This window comes from Lampetra planeri, chromosome 26 (assembly GCF_965212315.1).
Source record: "Lampetra planeri chromosome 26, kcLamPlan1.2.h2, whole genome shotgun sequence".
NCBI lineage: Eukaryota > Metazoa > Chordata > Hyperoartia > Petromyzontiformes > Petromyzontidae > Lampetra > Lampetra planeri.
Genome location: NC_136132.1, coordinates 2,994,650 through 3,017,848, shown reverse-complemented (window position 1 = coordinate 3,017,848; position 23,199 = coordinate 2,994,650). Strand labels below are relative to the sequence as shown.

The window sequence follows — 23,199 nt, the reverse complement described above, 5'->3', positions numbered from 1 at the left end:
GTATTAGGGCACGGGGTGACCAATAAGGTCTGAATTGGTCTGTGATAAGCTGAGCACTGATAAGGGGCCCGTGTGACAATGATACTGAGGTCTCAATCTCAGGCTCTTAACAGTGGGGGGCTCAGTACAGTACCCCAACATGGCCATTGCCAACCTGACATGGCCATTATGAACCCCTGAACAATGCCACACCTTTCCCACCAAACGCATTAATTCAATGCAGTGCTGGGACGAGAGAGTGGGGTGGGGGAGTGGGCGAATGTGTGGGGACTGGGGGGCGGGGCTGGGGGGCGGGGCTGATCCTCCATCTCCCGTCGTGCAGTGCGCGGCGCACAGCCCGCCTGGGAAGTCGAGTTCCGTAAACATCGACAACTCCCAGCGTGGAACGAATTAAACACAAACAACGAAATCAACAACAACAACAACACAACCCAACAACAACAACAACGTCTCCGTCGTCACGAGACAGTCACACCCAATGCCTCGCGTCGCCCGCAGCACGCGCTGGGTCGCGGTGGCCGCCCTCGTCGCACTCGCGCTGGGCGTCTCGCAGGGTCCGGCAGGCCGCGACGCGCACTTCGGGGCCGGCGACGAGGTGCAGGCCACAGCTCACGCCGGCTCGGTGGCCGCCGACGATAACGGCGGCGACGGTGTCGAGCCACAGCAGAAGCAGCAGCAGCAGCTGAGCAGGTCGGACCTGCGCAGAGTGGAGGTGGGGAAAGAGGAGGACGTGGCACCGGCGGGGTCAGCAGAGGTCAAGGGTGGTAAGGTCAGTGGGGCGCAGGGTCACCTCGTCAGGACTGACCTCGGCGCGGTGGAACTGGATTCCGGAGGAGATGAGTTCAAGCCGCCGCTGCCGCAGCCGCCGCCACTGACGGATGTGGAGCATGGGGACCGGCAGGTGCCCGGTGGTGCCAGAGGCAGCGAGGAGGGGGAGGACGGGATCGACAAGGAGGAGATTGAGCTCCAGAAAGAACGGTAATAACACGCAGAACGGCAATAGTAGCACTGCACTCATACGATGATTTACCGTGCTTCGGGTTATAAGACGTTTGGTGACAGACGCACCAGAAACGTGTGCCAGATGTATGTGTATCATACCTGTCAACCGCTTATCGGCGCCTAGCTTAATACAGACGAGTTCGGACCTTATTGGTCACCCTGTGCCTTTATACATCTCAACGTTCATCCTACAAAGTCCCATCACAACTGAGAAACAAATTTACAAAAAATGTTGCCCGCATTGAAACGGCTGTGCGCCGTAGGGACCTGAAAACTCAATTTGACAGTACAAGAATACGGGTAAGCTGTATGGGTTTACAGGTATGGTGTATGTTGCACTTCTTTCCCACCGTACGTAGCCAACCGTGCTAATTGGAGATGTACAAAGCTGGTCAAACATCGAATAAGACGCACAATGACGTTCGCGTGACGTGCATCTTATAATCCGGGGAATATGGAATTTCGCCACGAAAGCCTCTCCGAGTCTCGACAACTTTTTTATCACGAGGTTCCTGCGAAATTTCAATTGTTGGTAAATTCCATTAACGTATGGCAGGAAACTGGAGAACCAGGGAAAAAGCCACAACACATTGCGAATGAAGATACATAATTTATTTGCTCAGGAAATAACACATAGCTACAAAAAACATGGTGATTGCCACGTTGACATTTTTTTAGACCCTGCGTGCGAGTCTACATTTGTTGCTTAAGTCCGTGTAATAATATATAATTATGCATCTGCAATGCCAGCTCCCTTTCTTATGCTTCCACTTGAGACGATTTATTGAAAAGTACAGTCACCGATCATATGATAAATGTTACGTCATCTCTTATCTGCTTCTACACCAGTGCCGTATTCCAACAGTCAATAGTCCCTATGTTTTACCCTCGTGCAGTAAATGAAGTTGCATCAGTCGGTAGCTGCTGACAAAACAAATGTACTTTAGCCTCAATGTAAAGTTTATCATGATAATTAATTCAAAATTGCTGTATAACATAATTGGGAGTGGGGGGTAGCAGTGGTGCATTGCGCGACCTCCATTCCATGATTCGCCATGACCATCACCAGTAGGGAGTGATGTCTGATCCGGTCCTGGGCCCCCATTCCTACCCCCACCTTCTTCACCCCACACAAACCAACGTGGTGAAGTAGTCCAAACGACGCCAATGATCAACACGTCGTGGGGAGGTCTTTATCGAGCAGTACATTGAAATGATTGTCATTATAAATGATCACTAGAAAGTGCAACTTCATGAACTAAGTGAATACCGCACTCAATTGTGTTAAAAGTAATTTGACACATTTTTATTTTACAAACATCTCACTACCGCGGCGCCCCATGGTGACAAGATGTTAACTCCCTCGCCATAATAATAACGAGAATAATACTGCGCGCGTCTGCTTCGCAGTGGATGGTAAACATCCCGTGACGTAATTCAAAAGCATTGGCCACTGTACTTCAAGCTTTAACTTTGGCAAGTTCGAAAATGACTCACAAATTACGAATGGATGCATAGCAATCGTCACCCGATACTGACGGACTCATATCCTCGGCCATGCTTGCAAAAGAGACTATCATGGACTCATCAAGTTGTCCGCTTGATTTCTCCATTCCTGCTTTTATGTGTATTCCTTAACTAGCTGCTTGCATTTAATGGACTGACCCGGTGAAGATGGAAGATGGTATTGCAAAATTTGGTTCAGTTTAAATGTGTACATTGCAATGATTTAAATACATGTTCAAATCATAGGTGCCTGTACATCAGAAAACAATTGCAGCAAGTTTTCATAAAGTACAACAGCGGCTCACTCCACAGCACAGCGAAGCAAAGAATTTCACGGGGAAAGGAAGCATTGCCAGAAACAGTCAGTGGTAGTTATTGATCATTCATAGTTCACATTCTGCATCGGCAGGAGGGCACACGTCCCCAAAGCCACGGGTCTCTTTTAACAGGCAAACTCTTGTTTATGTAGTCTTAAACATTCACTTCCTGGCATTCAGTAGCTTCAACAGCAGTATAACGTTTTGACAATGGGAGCCTTCTTGGTGGTTGTGGAATCTTTACAATCATCCAGCACCACTGATATCCTGTTTGAATTTAGGCAACCTCCCATGGTTAAACCGGGTCTCAGATGTAATGAGTTCATTGTTTTAGTCCAATCACAAACATAGCTACAGAACATCTCCAAGACATGAAATTGATATTTACTTAATTTAACTAAATTATAACCCTCACAATTAAAAATATGTTTTCCATGCAACAATCATCTGTCTCTCTCTTTAGCAGGGCAGGTGGGAAATTGTACCCACCTAGTGTGCGAATAAATAAGTGACTTGTGTGATCTTAAAATAAGTTATTCAAATTTTGCTTCCACAGGCCGTTTTCCAACACAATGTGTACTGCTCAGTAAGAGTTCTAACCAATATACTCCGTCACGTAACACGGTAGATGCGTTCCTGATAAGCGACAACGCATTGTGCGAGGAATTACTGTATATTCATTATGGGAATTAGCTCAGCCGCGCAGCTCAAGAAAAGTATTCGATTGTTGATCACTCAGAAACCATGTTATAATGGGCGAGTTGTGCAAAAGGCGTTCCCGAATGAAATAACTGCATTATATACGCGTTGTGTGAACACGCATTAAACGAGGCCTTACCGTAATGACATCACAATTTGATTGCATCGTGGTTACGAGATGTTAACTACCTCTCCTGGTTATACAGGTCATGGATTCAATCCCGCCTCTGACGCCTATATATTTGTAGTTTGCATGTTGTCCGCGTGCTATAAATTTCCATTAAATAAGCCACTTCATTGGGCTATCACTTGTGGCCAGGTCGCTTCTGAAAAAGAGCTATGTAGCTCAGTGGACCTTTCCTGGTAAAATAAAAAAATTGTTTAGTTTAGGATTAAAAAGGAAAATTTATGAACAATAACAATGTGTCGTTTTACATTTTACGAGGTTTGAAAATGAGACCGAGACAAACAGAAACAGGACCGTGGAGCCACCGAGCACCACCACTCCTCAGCCCCCTCCAGCTCCAACCCCTCCCAAGCCCATCCTTCCGGTGCAGACGGGGGAGCAGGCGCAGCGTGAGGAGCAGTCCAGCGGGATGACCATCTTCTTCATATTGCTCGTCCTCGGTGGGTTCACCTCTGCCATGTGGGATCATGCATAAAGCAGCTTATGAGTTTTAAGTGGAGGAAATGGAAAGGAATGGTTGTTTTTAAATCATTTATATTAAGTTCGCTTGCGTGCTTGCGTGCTTGCTTACTTGCTTACGACCGTGCAAATCTTTCGGTCGTTTTTTAACCCACTTCCCGTGATCCAATCGAGCTGACATTTTGCACGCAGACTCGTTGTGCGAGACAATTAATGTTCGTGAAAATTTTTTCCAAAATTTTACACTGTTTAGGGAGAACAAATTCAATATTTAATTACCAATTGCTTAATACTGGCAGACAATCATCTGACCCATAGATGGCAGCCATCTCAAGCCAGCGGACGAGAGGACTCTAGCCGCCACGCATATAAAGAATTTATAGTGAAAAACTTTGTTTTTACGGGTTATACTTATTTTATCACTTTGTGGGGGGTGGGGGTGTGGTTGTGAACGGTTGTGCAGTTGGTACAGCACTGTGCTATATAACCAGTGACCACATTTTTTATACCTGTAAACAGCTAACATTTGTGGCGAATGAGATCTCAAATCGCCATCATCAAAGCAAATGCATGTGTAGCATTTTATTTGATCACGAGACAACAGGGACACATATAGACACTAATACACTTGCAGACAAAACAAAGACAAAGATTCCCATATAGCCTTTATCAGACTGTTAGGGCAAGTGCTACCTGCTGTTTTCGCTCCTGTAAAGGAGGAACGGACGAGATCCACTCTGCTTCTGAACAAACAATTGAGTGGATAACAAATGTAAAATTACAACTTTAATCTGCCGCTATTAATCCACACGAAAGAAGAAGAGGAGCAAGTGCTGTCAGAAAGCACCTATGAAAGCTTGCACGGGACACAAAGGGGTGGGTGGCCAACACCATACCCAGCTGCCTTTGTCTGCCCAGTGGCGATGTTTACACACCACACCAGGTCCTCATTTAAGGCTGAGTCGACCTAGGAGACGCCCAGGACCAATTCAAATATTCATCACTGGTGTTGGCCGTGAGCAGGAATTGAAGCCGGGTCGCCGGGTTCTTAGTGCGGCGCGCTAACAGCTACACCACCGCTCCCCATAATTGCAGAGACACGGAGACACACACACCGATACAACAAGACAGAGAGACACACAAACGCGAAGACACACTTGTCTGTGTGCGTGTCTTTGTTGCTCACAAGGGGATATGAAGATGGACAGATTTCTTTGAAGCACCACCTATTTGCACTTGGATGCAAATAAATGGTGCTGCCAAGATCCCTGCTGCACTTAAAGGACTTCTATTACCCATGATTTTTAATGAATAAAAGGAGTCGCTTGGCAAATTAATCCTATTAACCATGGGTTATCCACAAATCTTTCCTCTGTTTGATGAGAGTGAAATCGCTGATAACCCCGCAGATAATCGTATTCGTGATATTGGTCACCCATATCACAGCAGATATTAGGAGTTGTCATGTACATATAGGCACTCATGGCAGTGTATTTATTTGTAAAATGTAAGCCCTTGCTCTAGGAGTACCTGGTGCACGCCTTGGGCAGGTCGCAGGGTGACCTATGGACCCCAATTGAAATACGACTATGCTGACTGCGGGGTAATTGGATATTTTCCCTAGGGAGAGTTCAATGCAGTGTGCCAACCTGCCTTATTCACTGTGCTCGCTGACACAGTAGAACTTAATGAACCCCCTTGCCAATCACTGGGTGAGGCCACTTAATCCCTTGAATGCACTACAGCTAAGCCACACTTGTTGACCTTATTGGTATTTTTTATAAATAAAAAATGTCACGCAATAAGGTCTGGGTTCTTTAATCCAGAGTCATGAAACCCTCCTTAGTTACCATTAATCGAAATATGATTTTATAATGTTACTATGATAACAACTATTTCACCACTGGTCTGAGATTATAATACCAATGCTAATTGGTAACGCGCACAATTGTGATCAAACTGCAAATGGTAAAGGTGTGAAATTAGAGAAGAATAGAGCATGTCAGAAACCACAGCCTGATGAAAGCACCTAATGTGCCTGACCTCATTAGATAGGAGAAGCTCATCAGGGCTGGGCCTGGATAGGGTGACCATCATGCATGAAACAGGTGTCATGGCTGCAGCAGTTAAGTTGTCAGCAGAGAGCAGTGCAGCAAAATCCGTTGTTGTGCTCTACTGCACACCAACTTATATGCTCCCTGCCTTTAACCCGCACTCACCAGCGTCATAACAGAAGGTAAAATAACCGCCTCAACCAGCACGGCATGGGTAGGGCCCTCTTTCAGCAGCGGATTGACAGAAGAGCTGTGGATGTATGTGTGAAAACCACCGGTTGTTTTTTTCCAGCTCTTTGCATCGTCCTGGTGCGTCTGCTCATTAAATTCAAGCTGCACTTCCTGCCTGAGAGCGTGGCTGTGGTCTTTCTGGGTAAGTGCACAGACGTTGGTGAACGCTGCATTTAATGCGCACGCGGCCTTGTCTCTTAAAGGATGTTTCTGAGTAATAATTTTGCTGATGGACTTTTTTTTTTATGATTGGAGAAATTCTGAAATTCAAAATAAATTAGGTTTTTCAGCCCGGTTCCCACTGACATGCCAAAAATAACATCCCATTTAGTTTTGCAACTTCATTTGGACAAAGTCCAGCTCTGAGAATTTAAGAATATTGGCTTGAGTATCATTCAACAAATATTACCGTAATGTGAGAGGATGAGTGGGAAAGTGCTGCCCCCTATTTTGTGGACCAGAGGTTGCTTGAAGGGATTTCAGAGGCAGCTCTGATATATAGACATCTGCTCGCCTTTGACGAGCATAAAACAAATTAATCCTTCCTTTCATGACTTGACAGTGACTACCACATTTAAGATATAGTTTGGAAATAAAATACAGATTACAAAAAATATAAAAAAATATGCTGCCATTTTTGTGGGTTCTGTGTGTTTCAGGTATTGTTGTTGGAGCCTTCATTAGAATTGTGGAAAAATACAAACTGGCCAACTGGAAGGTGGGTGTTTGTGTATTTTTGTTCATTCATGGTTTTATAATTGCAAGATCTGTTCTCCAACTTATCATACTCATGTCGTGTGTAATAAATGTGGGTTTCCCCCCCTCCCCCCCTCAAATCTAGGAAGAGGAAATGTTTCGGCCAAACATGTTTTTCCTTATCCTCCTACCACCCATCATATTTGAGTCTGGATACTCCTTACACAAGGTTCGTGTTCATTTGAAGGTCAAGCATTACACATAAAATCCAATATCCGTGTTTAAATCTGTCAGCCTCAGCAGAGGTGTCAATAGCTTAAAGTAAAAGCATAGAGTACATTGCATTACTGCTAATATGCCAGTGGTCGATTCATTGATTTCACCACTTAGAAAATGTATTCTTAAAAATTACAAAAATTACAGGGCTTAGTTGATTTTCATGTATTAATGCTCTCATACATACATCAATGTTTGTTACATATTTAGATTTATCGCATGTGACTGAACTGTCTTTACAATATTCTGCAGGGAAACTTCTTTCAGAATATCGGGTCCATCGCTGTGTTTGCTGTATTTGGAACTGCCTTATCGGCTGCAGCAGTCGGAGGAGGAATATACATTCTGGGACAGGTGTGTTTTATAATAAAAACTATTACAAGGCTGGCAATAAAAAATCTTGATGTTAACGCCGAGTTAATTGGTGATTAAAATGCAATTTCCATTGTTTAAATGCTTCCTCCTTCTGTTTTTTAGGCAGATGTAATTTACAAGTTGACCATGATGGACAGGTAAGTGCGAGTGAATGCATCCATACTCTTACATTGATTTTCCTTGCCCCTTTTTTAAATCACTCACCCACCGCTCGTCCACTGTCTTTACAAATGTGACCTTGGGAATTGTGCAGCTTTGCCTTCGGCTCAATGATTTCTGCCGTGGATCCCGTGGCCACGATTGCTATATTCAACGCGCTCAGCATTGACCCCGTGCTCAACATGTTGGTGTTTGGCGAAAGCATTCTCAACGATGCCGTCGCAATCGTGTTGACCAAGTGAGCCTTCGCCCCACCGCTTTGCACACATCAGCTCCGTTCGCACCCACGCCACATTAAATTGGTCTTGCGAGATGTTAACTACCTTTCCTGGTATACAGGTCGTGGGTTCGATCCTGACCCTGATGCCTGTTGTATATTTGGAGTTTGCATGATCTCGCCGTAATCGCGTGGATTTTTCTCCGGATCTTCCGGTTTTTCCCTCCACATTTAGAAACATCCGTTTCGAGTATTTGGCAGCTAGAAGTGTCCGCATGATAAGCCACTTCGTTGAGTTATCATTTGTGGCCAAGTTGCTTCTGAAAAGAACGATATAGCTCAGTGGGCCTTACCCAGTAAAATAAAAGTCTTTTATAGTTTAGTTTATGAATTGGTGGAGACAAGGTGGAGTTCTGCAGATATATTTCCCCATAATGCTCCACAACAACGTGTTTGTATTTTTATTATACTTGCTGACCCAGGAAAGCTACACTGATTCTCAAGACTCTTTTTTCAGAAAGGCTCTACCAAGTTTTTGCACTAAAGAGGCAATGTTGCTATGTGCAATCCCAATTGAGTAACTTGCAATGCCAATTACATTATGTTTTTAGATATGGGACCAAACCGGACAATTTGGAGAAAACCCATACAGAACAGGGGAACAACATTCATACTCCACACAGAAAAGCACCCAAATCGGGAATAAAACTCAGGCCCTTTGTACTACTGCACCACTCTGTCATCATATGTATTCTATTTGTATTGAACAGACCCCCATAATGGAGATGGAATGCACTTGCCAATCCCAGAACGTCAAAACCGTTGCCGAATTTGTTTGCTTAAACAAATACTGCTGGGTAATATTTGTCTGGAAAGCCAATAGCCAAGGGACTATAGAATATTAATATGCAGAAACAAACAATACAGTTCTGCTTATATATACTTAACATGTGTTTCTATGGTGCCAGATGTCTTGTCATGAGTCTTTGCAAGATATGCATCCGCCCCTTTGTTGTTGTGCTGTGTTTGCATCGCTCCAGTTAATGTTTTTTGTTTGCTTTGCAGCACGGCCGAAGGGCTGACGAGCCCCGATAAGTCGGATGTGAGTGGCTCGCATGCATTCCTGCAGGCGTTCACAAACTTCCTGCAAATGTTCTTTGGTTCAGCAGCGCTGGGAATACTCTTGGCGCTCATCTCCGCTCTCATATCCTTTTATTGGCAACGTCGAACTCGTGCGGGCGGACGGTGGTACCCGGGCACGGACGGCCAATGCCTGCGAGCAGGAGAGACTTTGGCGATATGTGATTGCGGGAGTGTTTGTTGTCAGCAGAAATTATTCGCAAGTTTGACACCTAGAGCAGCTGACGTGAGGAATTAAATCCCATTCACTGCACGGGAAATGTTTTCGAGGCAAAATGCATTCAGCGCAGCGAACATGTTGACCTTGAAAGAGGCCCGGAGTGGCCTTCATTCTGTTCATGAAGTCGTCAATTCTGCACTTAAACCAGTCTTTCAAAGATATAAAAATTACAGAATCTCATGTATTGCAGTATAAGTAATGAAAAATTAGCGGTGTAAGTTATTGGTGCGCTCTCGTCAACCCAAAATCAACATTTTGTCACAACATATTTAATATCTTCATATTTCCAAAGTAATTTTAATTGCTTTTCCATTTCAAATGATTTTTCACGTGCAAATTACACTGGAATATTTAGTTAATGAATGTTTTGCCCATCCAGTAATTGAATACAGTATTTTGATGATTGCAATAATTATATAACAATGTTTAAATGCTCTGATACATATTCGATTAGCAGGCAGCATTAACTGCCGTTCAATAAACAATGCCAAACAATTGCCACGGCGAACCATTTATCCAGACGCATTTGCATGTCATGTGCATTTCAATTGGTGATTTCAAATGTCACATTTGCCTTAGTAAGTTGTTCACCTTTTGAAGCACATTGACCTGAGGATGACCCCTTCACTGGAGTTTGGGATGATGATAATATTTGCATATCTGCCATATGGCCTCTGCGAGGGCCTAAAGCTGTCAGGTACGTGTGATCACACATTGTGCACATATTGCACAGATGCATTCTAATTTGTGCCTTCCACGCAATGTGCATTCGCATTTCATGCTATTATGCACGTGGTTTTTTTTCATTATTTTATTTCATAATGTTGCAAACGTGATTGCGTTATGTTGTCGTCCCTCCATATTAACATGCAAATTGAAAACACAAAATGTACGCTGCTACGATTTTTATCAATGATTCAAAGGCTAGCATGTCCTTCGCTGATAATGATGTTCAGATGAGTTTGGGCTTTTAGAAGCAAATCATGATCTACTTGTTAATTGACGTTGATTTTAATGGTCAGGCTGAAGCTCTTATTGTGTCGGCGACCTACGTTATACTGTGATGGCTGTGTGACCGGTATGCACGGGCGCCTTTGTTTTTCAGGGATCATGGCAATCCTGTTCACGGGCATCGTGATGTCCCACTACACGCATCACAACCTCTCGCCCATCACGCAGATCAACATGCAGCAAACCCTCCGCACAGTTGCCTTCCTCTGCGGTACGCGAGCACACAGGCAGACGCAGCACCCCGGGGGCAGGGAAACCCGGCAGCAGAGCGTGAATTTAGCGGGCAAACAGATTGGATGGGAGGATGAGCAGAGGTGGTGGTTTATTGCGGGAAAGGTTAACATGTTCTCAAGTGTGCAGCTGATCCACATGAGGGTAAAAGCCTTCTGGCGGTTGTATTATTAATATGATTTATAATGGCCTGCTTGTGTGGTAGGGTATATATGAGAATGTGAAAGTCAATACTGTATTGGCCACATTCATTGATCAATATCAGACATGTTCGTCTGGATTAGGGAATTTAATGCACAGGTCTCTTATTGAGAGCTACATACTAGGTATTTGATGATCACCCCCCCTCCAATCCCAACCAGCATTTTCATGAATTCGTATAGTTCACAGTCGCTGTTGATTCAATAATTGATGCTTTTTTTCACTTGTGAATAATGTAATTTTTTCAGTCTCTTTAGCCTAAATATGTACATGTAACAACAATGACATCATCATTATAATAATTCGAAAATTATCAAGGATCCCGTGCATGGTTCAGTCCATGCAACATGAACATAATAATTTAATTTATTTCATTGATGTACGCGTTGGTGCATTCCAGCTGCTTGCTGAAAGCGTCTGCAATATGCTGGGGGTGTGTTCGTCATGGTGCTTTGATGCATCGAGTGGACAGGAAGTCATGCACACCGCCGTCTTAAAGGATTGTTATTACACGCGGTAGTACAGGGGCATGGGGACTTGTCACTCGCCCTGCAGGGGAAGTTGTGCTGTAAACTACGTCATGCATTGTGTTTAGTGTCCGCTTTGCTTTGCAGAGACGTGCATGTTTGCCTACCTGGGGCTGGCGATCTTCAGCTTCCCGCACAAATTTGAAATCTCCTTTGTCATCTGGTGCATCGTAAGTTCTCTGTTACATCAAATTGCATCAAACACGGTTTTCCCATGGTACAAAAATAATCTACATTTATATATAAAACCTCCTCAAATCTTGTACAAATAAGGACGCAACCGTTTTGGATACCTACACTAAATTCAAGCTAATGTATGGCACTTAAGTGATGTGTGATAATTCATCGTAGCAGTTGCACAGTTATGCACAAATTAACAATATCCACCCAATATCAATCCACTAATGGACATAAGACTCTCCAAAGCCTTGTTGGTCATTTGTATTTTTGACCATACTTCACCATGCTGGTCAGTTTGTATTGGTGAAGGCGAGAGAGGGCAAAGTGTTAAGACTGCTATAGGTTAGTATCCTCTTCGCAATTCTGATTGCTAGTTTTATCGATGCAGTGTTTTAATGCACGAGGATATTACCGTTACCACTTGTCTCGTTTTGTAGGTGTTGATCCTTGTTGGTCGTGCCATCAACATTTACCCACTGTCCTTCCTGCTCAACTTCTTCAGGGACCACAAAATTACTCCCAAGATGCAGTTCATCATGTGGTTCAGCGGTGAGGCGGCCAATCCTGTCCTGGCCAAATACGGACGCATTCACCTGCAAAGCGCAGTCTCCAACTCTTTTCCACTCCAATTCTCTGGCCTCTCTTCATCATGTGCTGTGAAGAAGAGTCATTGCCCAAAAGGTCACAACTATTATAACGCCAAAACCTGGCCCATCGCGGCCGGGGTTACTTTCTTTCAAATAGCGCAGTCGTCAAATCCGTGATCCATAAACTCAAAGGCATGTGGGAAAACTAGGTTTTGGTTCACAGTTCATCATCATGAACGATGAATGATGATGATGGCGTGTGTACTTTTCCCGCGGCGGCAACATCATCGCGTGCCGTGCGGTTAGGCTACATTACTCTATGGTGCGTAAAGGAATCTCACTGTCATCCGCGAATGATCGAGCCACAGTGGTGCAATCGGTGAACTATACCTCAATAAGTTTTGTATGGAATGGTCAATTTCGCAATGGGAAAACCCGCGATGAGCAAGGTTTTGGTGTTTATTTTTCCTTTCAAGGCACTGTTATTGACGGATGTGTTGAGTTTTTTTGTTATTTTCGCTTTTACTGCTGCCAAGTATCAGGTGTTTTGTCGTTTGCACGTTCGTGCTCCTGCTGTTGTTGAAGGTTCTTTTTTGCTCATTTAGCAATTGGCATTGGTGGATCTAATGTTCATGTTATTGTTAAGGTAATGCTGCTATTACTAAACCAATTACTTCTGCTCTTAATGTTATCTTTGCTGACTTCGCAGCATCGTGGATTTAAATTTAACGGCACTAACAGGGGAGAGCCCCTCTCAATTAACTAAATGCAGAATCAAAAATTGCATGACTAATTGTGAATGTTCTAATAGAATATAAATCTGATTGGTCATGGATTCGATGGTAATTGTTTGGGGAGTAAGGAGAGTTACAAGGGAGGGTTTCCAAATGATTCCCCCAAACCCCACAGCTAGAAATAATGAGTTTCATTGTGCACTTTGGTGCATGTGCTGTTGAATGAAGTGGATAACCTGACATTCACTGCATTCCCTTTAGAACTACTTTTTTTTGGTATCACCTCGGGGTGTAACAACGCATTGATTTATCAATTTCATATAGATACTTACGTTCATGATTCATGCATCATATTTCCTGTGTAAGAATCAATGTTTTTTTGTTCGTAGCTACGTAACTCGCGGTACATCACCAATGGCAGCCGCTCAAGACCCTATCTTTCACAGCAATGTTTAATCTTCTTGGTTCTTTCGGTAAAGTCACGTAGAAGGGAAATAATAAAATAATAAAAATAAACATAATAAAATAATTCTCACGACGTTTCGGCCACAACGCAAGCAGCTGTCCTCAGGTGAAGAACAGGTCTGTCGGAAAGACAGCGCAAGCAGCCGTCCTCAGGTAAAGAACAGGTCTGTCTTCACCTGAGGACGGCTGCTTGCGTTGTGGCAGCAACGTCGTGAGAATTATTTTAATATGTTTTATTTTTATTATTTTATTATTTCCCTTCTATGTGACTTTACCGAAAGAACCAAGAAGATGAATCCCTGCAGTCACGAAAGCTTTAAATAGCAATGTTTAAAATAGACAATGATTCTTGAGGTGGCCAGGTGGCTCAGACGTCAGAGCTTTGAGCTGGCACAGCCGAGATCCTGTAATTAAACTAGGTTCTAAAGTTTCGTTAATGGATGGTCTCAGACCAAGTCCCTATTGACCGCACAAAAATAAACATCACACAGAAGTTGGTTCAGCGCTTAATTTGGCTAAATTCCTGCTCCGAGTATTATAGTTTAGAGAGTCGGTGTGTCATGCGACGAACATGCTTTGTATCTGGGCAGGTGGGAAAGTGCTTGAATTATTCTTGAATCAGATCGCGACACTGCATCGCGACGATACATCTAATCACAGGGCTAGGGGGTGGTGGTGGTGGTGGTGATGCATTGTACCACCCATAGTTATCATGATGACAATGATTTATTTTTGACATAGCAGCCAATACGCTGGCGCGTCTCGGAGTGCTTTTTATCACATCTCATCGCAAACATTTGAAAGGACACCCCAAGTGGCAGCTGTCACTGTGGGCACAAGGTGACTCAGCACCTGGCCTGCAATCGTGCATTAGTCTACCAGTAGGGGGCAGTGATTTATATGTATAACCCCAATTAAGCAATTAACTTGAGAAAACTGAAAAAATATCACCAACGTTTTTACTCATTGACACTACTGCTGCTGCTACTGCCATCATTGCTGTCGTCACTGCTGTCCTGTCACCATTGCTGTTCTTGCCGGGGTGGCCGCAGGCCTGCGCGGAGCGATCCCGTACGCGCTGAGCCTGCATTTACAGCTGGAGCCGCTTGAGAAGCGACAGCTCATCGGCACCACCACCATCGTTATCGTGCTCTTCACCATCCTGCTGCTGGGCGGAGCCACCATGCCACTCGTCAAATACATGGACATCGACGAGGCCAGCGCCCGTACCAAGCGCCCGCGCAAGGACATCAGCCTCAGCAAGACTGAGAAGATGGTGCGTACAAAGGAGGGGAGGTGGTGGCAGTGGCACGCGCGTGGGCAACCCGGCGATTTGCCCCCCCTGCCCACCCGGCGAGTCGAAGGATCGTCTTGATTTGCGGTCACGACGCGAGTTGAGACTTGGTTGCATTTCGGTCTCGATTCATGCGTCTCGTTTGTTTGCGTTGTTTCTTATTTGTTCTGTCTCTTTTGTGCAGTTTTGTAGGCAAAATGTAACTCATTGGCATGTGCAAGACGACAATAATAGCCTGCCCTTTGTTTTTCTGGATAAAGTCTTCGCTCGCATTATAACAGACATGGTGATTGGTCATACCTTACCACGCGGGTCAGTGGAAAGATGAGGGTGGGTGAAAAACCAGCAACAATATAATTATTGATGTTAGCAGTGGCCCAAAATCTAATGTATATCAACCATACATAATTGATATACTTTTGCATAAATTATTAATTGTAATTACTTGCCGTACTTTAATAATTGCTTACACACAATTTGACACACGTATTGTGAGTATAAAAATAATGTTATCAGTCAATAATGTCGATCCATTGTACACACAGACACACACACACGTGTGGTTCTTCCACTCTTGGCACAGCCTCGGCCATAATGAACGTAATGACAATGATGACGTTTGGAGATGAGGTTGATGAAAGGATGAAATATAATGTCTACTTCATTCTCCCCTCAGTGGAGATTGAGAAAGCGAAGCCTGCATTGCCGCCTGTGCTTTACAGTCGGTCCCAAACCTTTTTGGCACCAGGGACCGGTTTCGTAGAAGACACTTTTTTCACGGACCGGGCGGGGGTGGGATTCATCATTGGGTCTTTCCCCTTTTCAAAGCAGCTCTCCAGCGACGTTAGTTTTTTACTCATTGTGGCTACTAGGGGTTAGCAGCTTGTGGGCTCACCTAAATTGTCTGAGACAAGTGCGCAGTGCGGGAAATAGGCGCGGACGGAAGTGGTAAATAATAAAATAATTGGGGCGGGCCACGTGCGGACTCACTGCTCACCTCCTGCTGCTGTGCGGCCCGGTTCCTAACAGGCCGCGGACCGGTACCGGTCCGTGGCCCGGGGGTTGGGGACCCCTGCTTTACATAATAGCAGTAACTCATCTGATAAAGGACCATTGCCTATTAGGGATCTTAGTTTGGCTCTTATTGCTGGCAAATTATGCTGAATTGTTAATCCACAAATCATTCGGAAATAACAGTTGATAATGACCATTTAATAAGTGCAAAGCATACCATTGTTATTGGCCAATTCACTTTAATGTAGAACCGAGCTTTAAGTTATTGCACAATTAGTCTATTACTTGAAGCTCTAATGATGATCATTTCCATCTCATTTTGCCTCGCGTGCCAAATGGGCATGGGGACATTTTTAACCCTGGCCAATTACATTAGCCATTATTAAGCACTCCCATTACATTCACATCGTTTTCAAATGTGGCAAACGTGGACATGCGATGAGTTTCTCTTGCCAATCATCTCATCACCCTTTTGTGGCCAGGGCACTAGGTAATTACATACATAAATGCCTGGTGATAATAAGACTGATGTGCATCTGCATAACAATTGTTTTTTATATAGGATTTGAATAGGAGAATTTGCCAGGTCCGCTTCGCTAGTTGGCTGTCATGTTCTGAGTTAATGGGGGTCGTATAATAAATTCACAGATGTCATGCACACAAACAAATGTAAACTAAACTAATAGATAAACAAATTTAATTCATTAAAACATCAAATCAGATGTTTAGTTCGTAACAATTGAATGTTGGAGATTCATATTTCTGGGCTTATAAATAGTTGTTTTCTGTGGGAGTTAACCAGAGTGCCTCAAAAACACACGTGATAATAATGATTCATGTCAACTTGTAATGCGTCATACAGATTTCACTCAGATGCGCGAGGAACCACAGACAAGCAGATTCTGGTGCCTCATTTGCCAAATTCCCCTTTAAGCTCTGTGGTCCTCTATACATAGAGGTGTTATCAGCCAATTAATGAGTGTATTACACCAGCAGTATTGATGAGGGCGGCTGACGGAATCGAACCATGAACCTCTGCACCAAGCGGCAAGTGACCCGAGTCATCAAAATGGCAAAGCAAAACATAATTAAAAAGTACAACAATGATTGTAGACACGGTTCTGGCATAACTTAATGCACAGACATCGGATATATACCCGGATTTTGTACACCCTGCAATTCAGGGGTGTGCCAAATGTAGTTTTATTGTCATGTGCGCGCGAGAGGACCCTGACGGCCGTTCACACGTGCCGCCGTGTTCCCTGGACAGGGCAACACAGTGGAGACAGAGCACCTGTCGGAGCTGACGGAGGAAGAATACGAGGCCACGTACGTGAAGCCAAACCTCAAGGGCTTCCTGTGGCTGGACGCCAAATACCTCATCCCCTTCTTCACGCGGCGCATCACGAAGGAGGTGCGCCACTTGGCCTTGCATCCCGTCCACGGACACACGCACGCAAAAAAAACAATGAACCCCCCCCTTAGCCTCTTTGTGGACTGTTGGGGAAAGTGCTGTTACCGTGCACTTCTGAAGGCCAACATGGTGCATTAAAGGGGGTGTTGTGACCGACATCGCGACCAGCTGCTTTTGTTCCTATGGCGTTGATGCGCGCACGCTGCACTAGGCGCTCATATAAGGCTGAAGTCAGGGGAGGCCCAGGACCAGTTAAGATCTTCACCAATAATGTTAGCCCTTACCAGGAATTGAACTCGGGACGCTGAGTTCATAGCGCAATGGACTGACCACTCCACTCAGACATACATAAACACACACAAACACACACAAACACACACATACACACACATGCAGAGCTCTTAGATTACATACTCTGGAGGTGGCCAGGTGGGTCATAGGTCAGAAAACTGATCTGGCATCATTGAGATTTTGGGCTTAAATCGGTGTTTCAGTTACCAGTGATGAAACAGGTCTTAAAGCATAGAAAGTTGATGGTCCCATTCTGGTCACCATTGACTGCACACGCGAAAAAATATTAACAAACAATGTAATTTAGTTTATAAATGTGGTTTGATTGCCGTTTGAATAAAATGTCTCGTTAGCAATGCATACGGGGAATAGCGTCCCTTAGTTTATGGATAAACGAAGACACTTGAAAGGTTCTCAGAAGTACTCTTTGGTTCTTTCGGTAAAGTCACGGAGATATAAAATAAATTAAATTAAATCACGACGTTTCGATTGCAACAAGCAATCATGATCAGGTGGTAAAACCACAGCAAGAACATTTTGTGGTTTTCTCACCTGATGATGATTGCTTGTGTTGCAATCGAAACGTCGTGATTTAATTTATTTTATTTTATACCTACGTGACTTTACCGAAAGAACCAAAGAGTATGGATCCCTGCAGTCACGAAAACTTAAAATCTAGTTATCATAAATATGTCTGTGAATAACTCCACTCTTGATCTCAACCACTCTAATCTTATTTACAATTATGTAATTGTTGGAAAGCGCCTTGGAATAAGGCGCTATATAAATCTGGATAAAATAAGATTACCTTCTGCAGGCCATTTTCAAAAATAGAGTGATGCACTGATCACTTTTTAAGAGTTTCAGGTGGAAATTTCTTCATCCCACACAACTCGATGCCGTTCACACAAACGGTAAAACTGGGTAAAGAGACAAATAAGCCAACATTGAAACAAAGTGACCCCACTCGGGACATCTGGCCGGATTGACGTCTCTATATGATTACTGACAAAAAACATTGCCGCTGCAATTTTCGGCAATGCTAGTGATAGAAATCTGGGCATGTTATTGCCAAAAATCTCAAGGAACATTTATGAACGTATGAATACGACTAATTGTTGATCAAACATTTCACTTTCATATTTTAAAAGAAATACAGTTTGTAATACTTAGCTACAGCAATAATAATTTTTCTAATTTTTTATACCAAGGAGTAAACCTATTAAGACATCTTCCCTAATGATAGCAGAACCATCCTATAGTTACTTTTTCAAAATAATTTAAAACAAATGGTAATGGGAAATGTACACAATGACAACTGTTGTACTGCTGCGAGTTAATTATTTAACATTTTATATTAATCTTAAGCCTGCTTCTGGGCAGAGGGATTGTGCAGGGCTCGGGCTTAAATATAAGCTTAACTTGGCATTTGCTGGAGTCAGGAATGGATGGGATGAGTCCTATGTATGTGTTGTATGTATTTTGGACTTCTTTCGTACTTAGCCAACTGTGCTAATCGGAGGCACGGGGGAAGGACAACACACTAAACACTATAAGCAGTTCTAAAGAAATTTAGATATTAAGCAATCGCATCTGAAAGCGAGAAATGCAGTGGCCGTCTTTGTTCGATGGTTAGCCAAAATCCGCTGACCGGAGTTTGTGTGATGGTTTATGCTCCTTGAGATCAGCAAGTTCAACGTGTCTTTTGGCCTTGACACAAATGTTCACGTTAGGGACATCGGTGTATACACTGTGGCTTGATGGTGTCATCTCTCTCTCAAGGTGGCTTTGTCTTAGCGGAGCAGTGTGTTTGTTGCACACGTGTGAAGCGTAGGGAGCGGTAGCGCAGTGGTTAGCATGCTGCGCTACAAACCCGGCGACCCGAGTTCGATTCCTCCCCACGGCCGACACCAGTGACGATTATCTGAACCGGTCCTAGGCCTCCCCTAGGTCCACTCAGCCTCAAATAAGTACCCGGTGTGGTGTGTAAACATCGCCACTCTGCAGACAAAGGCGTGTGCCGTGCCGACACATGCCTTTATAGGCACTACTCGCTAATAACAGCACTTGCCCCAACAGTCTGTAAAAGGCTATACGGGTGATCTTTGTGTCTTTTCAACAGGACCTACGCAACGGCAGGATACAAATGCGCTCGCTCACCAACAAGTGGTACGCCGAGGTGCGGCAAGGACCGTCGGGATCGGAGGACGAGGAGCACGAGCTTTTGTGACGGCGCCGCGGACATGTTAGCGCGCACTCGCACACACTCGCACTCGCACACACTCGCACGCACTCACACACACTCACACACACTCGCACACACTCGCACGCACTCGCACGCACACACTCGCACGCACTCGCACACACTCGCACTCACACGCACTCGCACGCACTCGCACACACTCGCACTCGCACACACTCGCACGCACTCGCACGCACTCGCACACACTCGCACGCACTCACACGCACTCGCACGCACTCGCACACACTCGCACGCACTCACACACACTCGCACACACCCGCACACACCCGCACACACGCACACACGCTCAAAGACAAAGATCCCCCATATAGCCTTAAAAGATTGTTGGGGCAAGTGCTGTTAGCACCTATGATGGCTGGAACGGCACACGAGGGGGTGTGGCAAACACGATACCCGACCGCCTTTGTCTCCCCAGTGGCAATGTTTTTACACACCGCACTAGGTACTCATTTGAGGCCGAGTCGACATAGGGGAGGCCCAGGACTGGTTGAGATCATCGTAACTGTGTTGGCCCTGAGCGGGAATCGAATTGCGGTCCCCAGGTTTCTAGTGCAGCGTGCTGACTGCTACGGTCGCCCTTCCTATACACACAAAGACAAAGATCCCTTGTATGGCCACACACACACACGCTCACAAGCACACACTCACTGGCTCGTCTCGTTTCCTTTAAATCATCTCCGTCGTGTCTCTTATTAAGAATGGGTCCAAACGCACTTTATGCGTGAAGGTATTTTGACGCAACTGCTGGAAAGGCCGAGGGGATTGTTTTAAGTCTCTTCTAAAAAAAAAAGGCGTTATTGTTTTAGTTTTATGTGCAATGGTAATGTTTGTAATGAGAGGTGGCCCTATGGAAAGTGCCTGGTCATGATGTTTATTGTTAATTCCTAGCATCTGGCTCGGTTGCACTCATCGTTAGGAAAATCTCCGCCCTCTCCTTTCACTTTCTGCCCTCAAACTCCAGGTTCATGCTCTGATCTTTACCCGTCTGGACTACTACAATTCTCTTCTTCTTGCTGCCTATGCTCTCATTCCCCTCTAACAAACTCAAAAATGCTTCCGTGCGGGTTATAATCTCCCATTTAATTGTCACACTTGGCTTCTCCCGCGACTCCACTGGCTTCCCGTTTACACCACTGCCTTTTCAAATACCTCGCACTCGTCTTGAAATCTCTGCATGGCCTTGCCCCACCTCATCTTCCCTCTCTCATCTCTGTCCATGATGCCCCCTCTCCTCTTCGTTCCCAATCTTCTCTCTGTCTCCCCTCACTGTACCAAATCTCATTTTCAATTTCTCTTCCTCCATATCCCCTCCACTGAAAAAACTTCCCCTGTACATGAAGCAGTCCCCCTTCTTAACCTCCTTTCATTTCCTCCTCAAAGCTCCACTTCTCCATTGCCCATTTCCCTCTTCCCTCCCCTCTCCCCTCCACTCATTCACGTCCCTCCCCGGCCCTTTCGTGATCCCTCAGTACCCTCTATCCTGGTCACTCGTTTTCGCCCCCCCCCCCGCCACCTAAATCACTCTATTTTCTGACCGCGTTTTAAATTGCGTTAAGCGCCTTGAGCCAAGGCGCTCTATAAATATAAACTAAGATTAAGAAAATAAACCGTCCCCTTCTCGGGCCTTGAAATGCAGGCCCTGACTGCAACCCTATTCTGTGCAATGGCCATAGAACACATGGTGTTAAGGTAGCATGTAGGACAGTCGCACGACATGAAGTAAACTTTTAATCTTCATTGAGGTTTCCTTTAAGAGTTAGGGTGGTCACAGTATGCGAGAACCTTGCAATAGAATGGTACTTGCGAAGCAGGCCTAAGGCTTTTAGTTTTCGCGTGTGTTACGTTTTAATGAAAGCAAGTAGGGGATCGCTTCATTAACGAGAGTGATTGGACCGCGGTGTGTGCGACGATTTGTGTCACTGTGAAACGAGCAATACTGGTATAACAAAAAGAGGCCTACATTTGTATATTGCTAAAGCAAAAAACGTTGCCAAAGTGTCCATTTTTAAGTGTTAACATTTTTCGGCATCTGTATTCACAGCTTTCCCTACTTTTGGTAATAATGACGTTTAATTTGACTGTATTTTTAACTAATGTGGTTACTGGTGGTTTTATTGATTTTTTATCTTTTATTTAACAAGGAAATGGGGTATATTGATGGGATAACTGTTAAGACTTAATGGTATAGAGCATGATGCTGGGTAATTGATCAACAGCATACAGGGCATGGGATGCCACGGTGGCGAGATGTTAACTACCTTGCCTGGTATACATGAGTGGGTTCGATCCCAACCCTGACGCCTATATACAATTCCACATGATAAGCCACTTTGTTGAGTTTTTTTTCGTGGCCAAGTCGCTTCTGAAAAAGAGCTAAACAGCTCAGTGGGCCTTACCGTGGTAAAATAAATTGCATAAAAAATAAGTGTATTACAAGTTGCTCTCTTTCACAAATGTCAAGCAACTTTACGTCCCTTGCCTGGATCAAGTTCCACACTTTTCAGACTCCTTGGATCCAGGCACTCACAAGGTCACATGGTTGCACTTGTGCCTTGCTATTCCCCTGCTGGTAAATGATTGCCTAGTCGTGTAGAAAAGAGGGCATGGATTTAGATACAGCCACGATGTCCTCAAGCAGTGGCTTAAGTGGATATCAAGATTGACAACCTCAATATCGTATGCAACAGGCGTTAAGAAAGTGAGCCAGAACACACTCAAGAGAGGTTTCCTCAGAGCAGTGTGGAACCACGTGGTTGGTTTAATGGATCCAGGAAGTTTATCATTAGGGCATGCAACCCCCCCCCCCCCTCACAGTGATTTAAGAAATGGCCGCAATTCGTGGCCACAATTTTGTCTTCTGTTTACCGTCTCGTTCGTGCGGTTTTATTTTCATTCGCCTCAAAGTAATGGCATTTAATCTCCATACAGTTTGCATTGTGCATCAATGATAACTTTTGAGACATGCATGTGATGCGAGTGTAAAGATCGATCTTAACCAATGAATGATGAATGCGTCGTCATACGTATTTGAATGGGTGTGATCGGTAAAGCTTGCCGATTTCATTTGTTTGGCCAATGTACGGTGAAACATCTCATTCGCCGTTCATCCGGGACACCATTTATAATTGTTTTTACAGAGGTTGTTAACTTTGCCATTTGAAACTGTAATGTTGACAGTGGTTATAGTTGAGCTGCTATGATTTTATTGCTTTGATTGGCACTGTTTGTGGCAGCAGCAGCACTTTTGACACGATCCGCAGGGCGTGTTGGCAGCGATGAATGTTTTTTATTGAAGTGTGACTGAAAAATTATACAAAATAGAGCACATAAACTTTTAATACACGAGCGTTGTTGACACTGTTCTAGGCATTTATTTATGGGGTTTAACGTGGATTTTGTGTATACGAAGTTTCTTTTTTTGAACAAAATAAAGAGTCTATTCATTGGAA

At 44.4% G+C, this 23,199-nt stretch overlaps 1 protein-coding gene across 1 annotated transcript; it reads left to right on the top strand.

Annotated features, from left to right (window-relative positions):
• The first annotated feature begins 311 nt into the window (after positions 1-311).
• Positions 312-23,199, top strand: SLC9A8 (solute carrier family 9 member A8). The gene is made up of 16 exons (XM_078606470.1): positions 312-978; positions 3,970-4,151; positions 6,517-6,597; positions 7,115-7,173; positions 7,297-7,380; positions 7,680-7,781; positions 7,905-7,939; positions 8,056-8,199; positions 9,244-9,382; positions 10,130-10,235; positions 10,644-10,760; positions 11,596-11,678; positions 12,126-12,237; positions 14,527-14,750; positions 17,053-17,196; positions 19,610-23,199. The coding sequence occupies exons 1-16, from the start codon at positions 479-481 to the stop codon at positions 19,715-19,717; spliced, it is 2,220 nt and encodes a 739-aa protein (XP_078462596.1). The 5' UTR covers positions 312-478; the 3' UTR covers positions 19,718-23,199.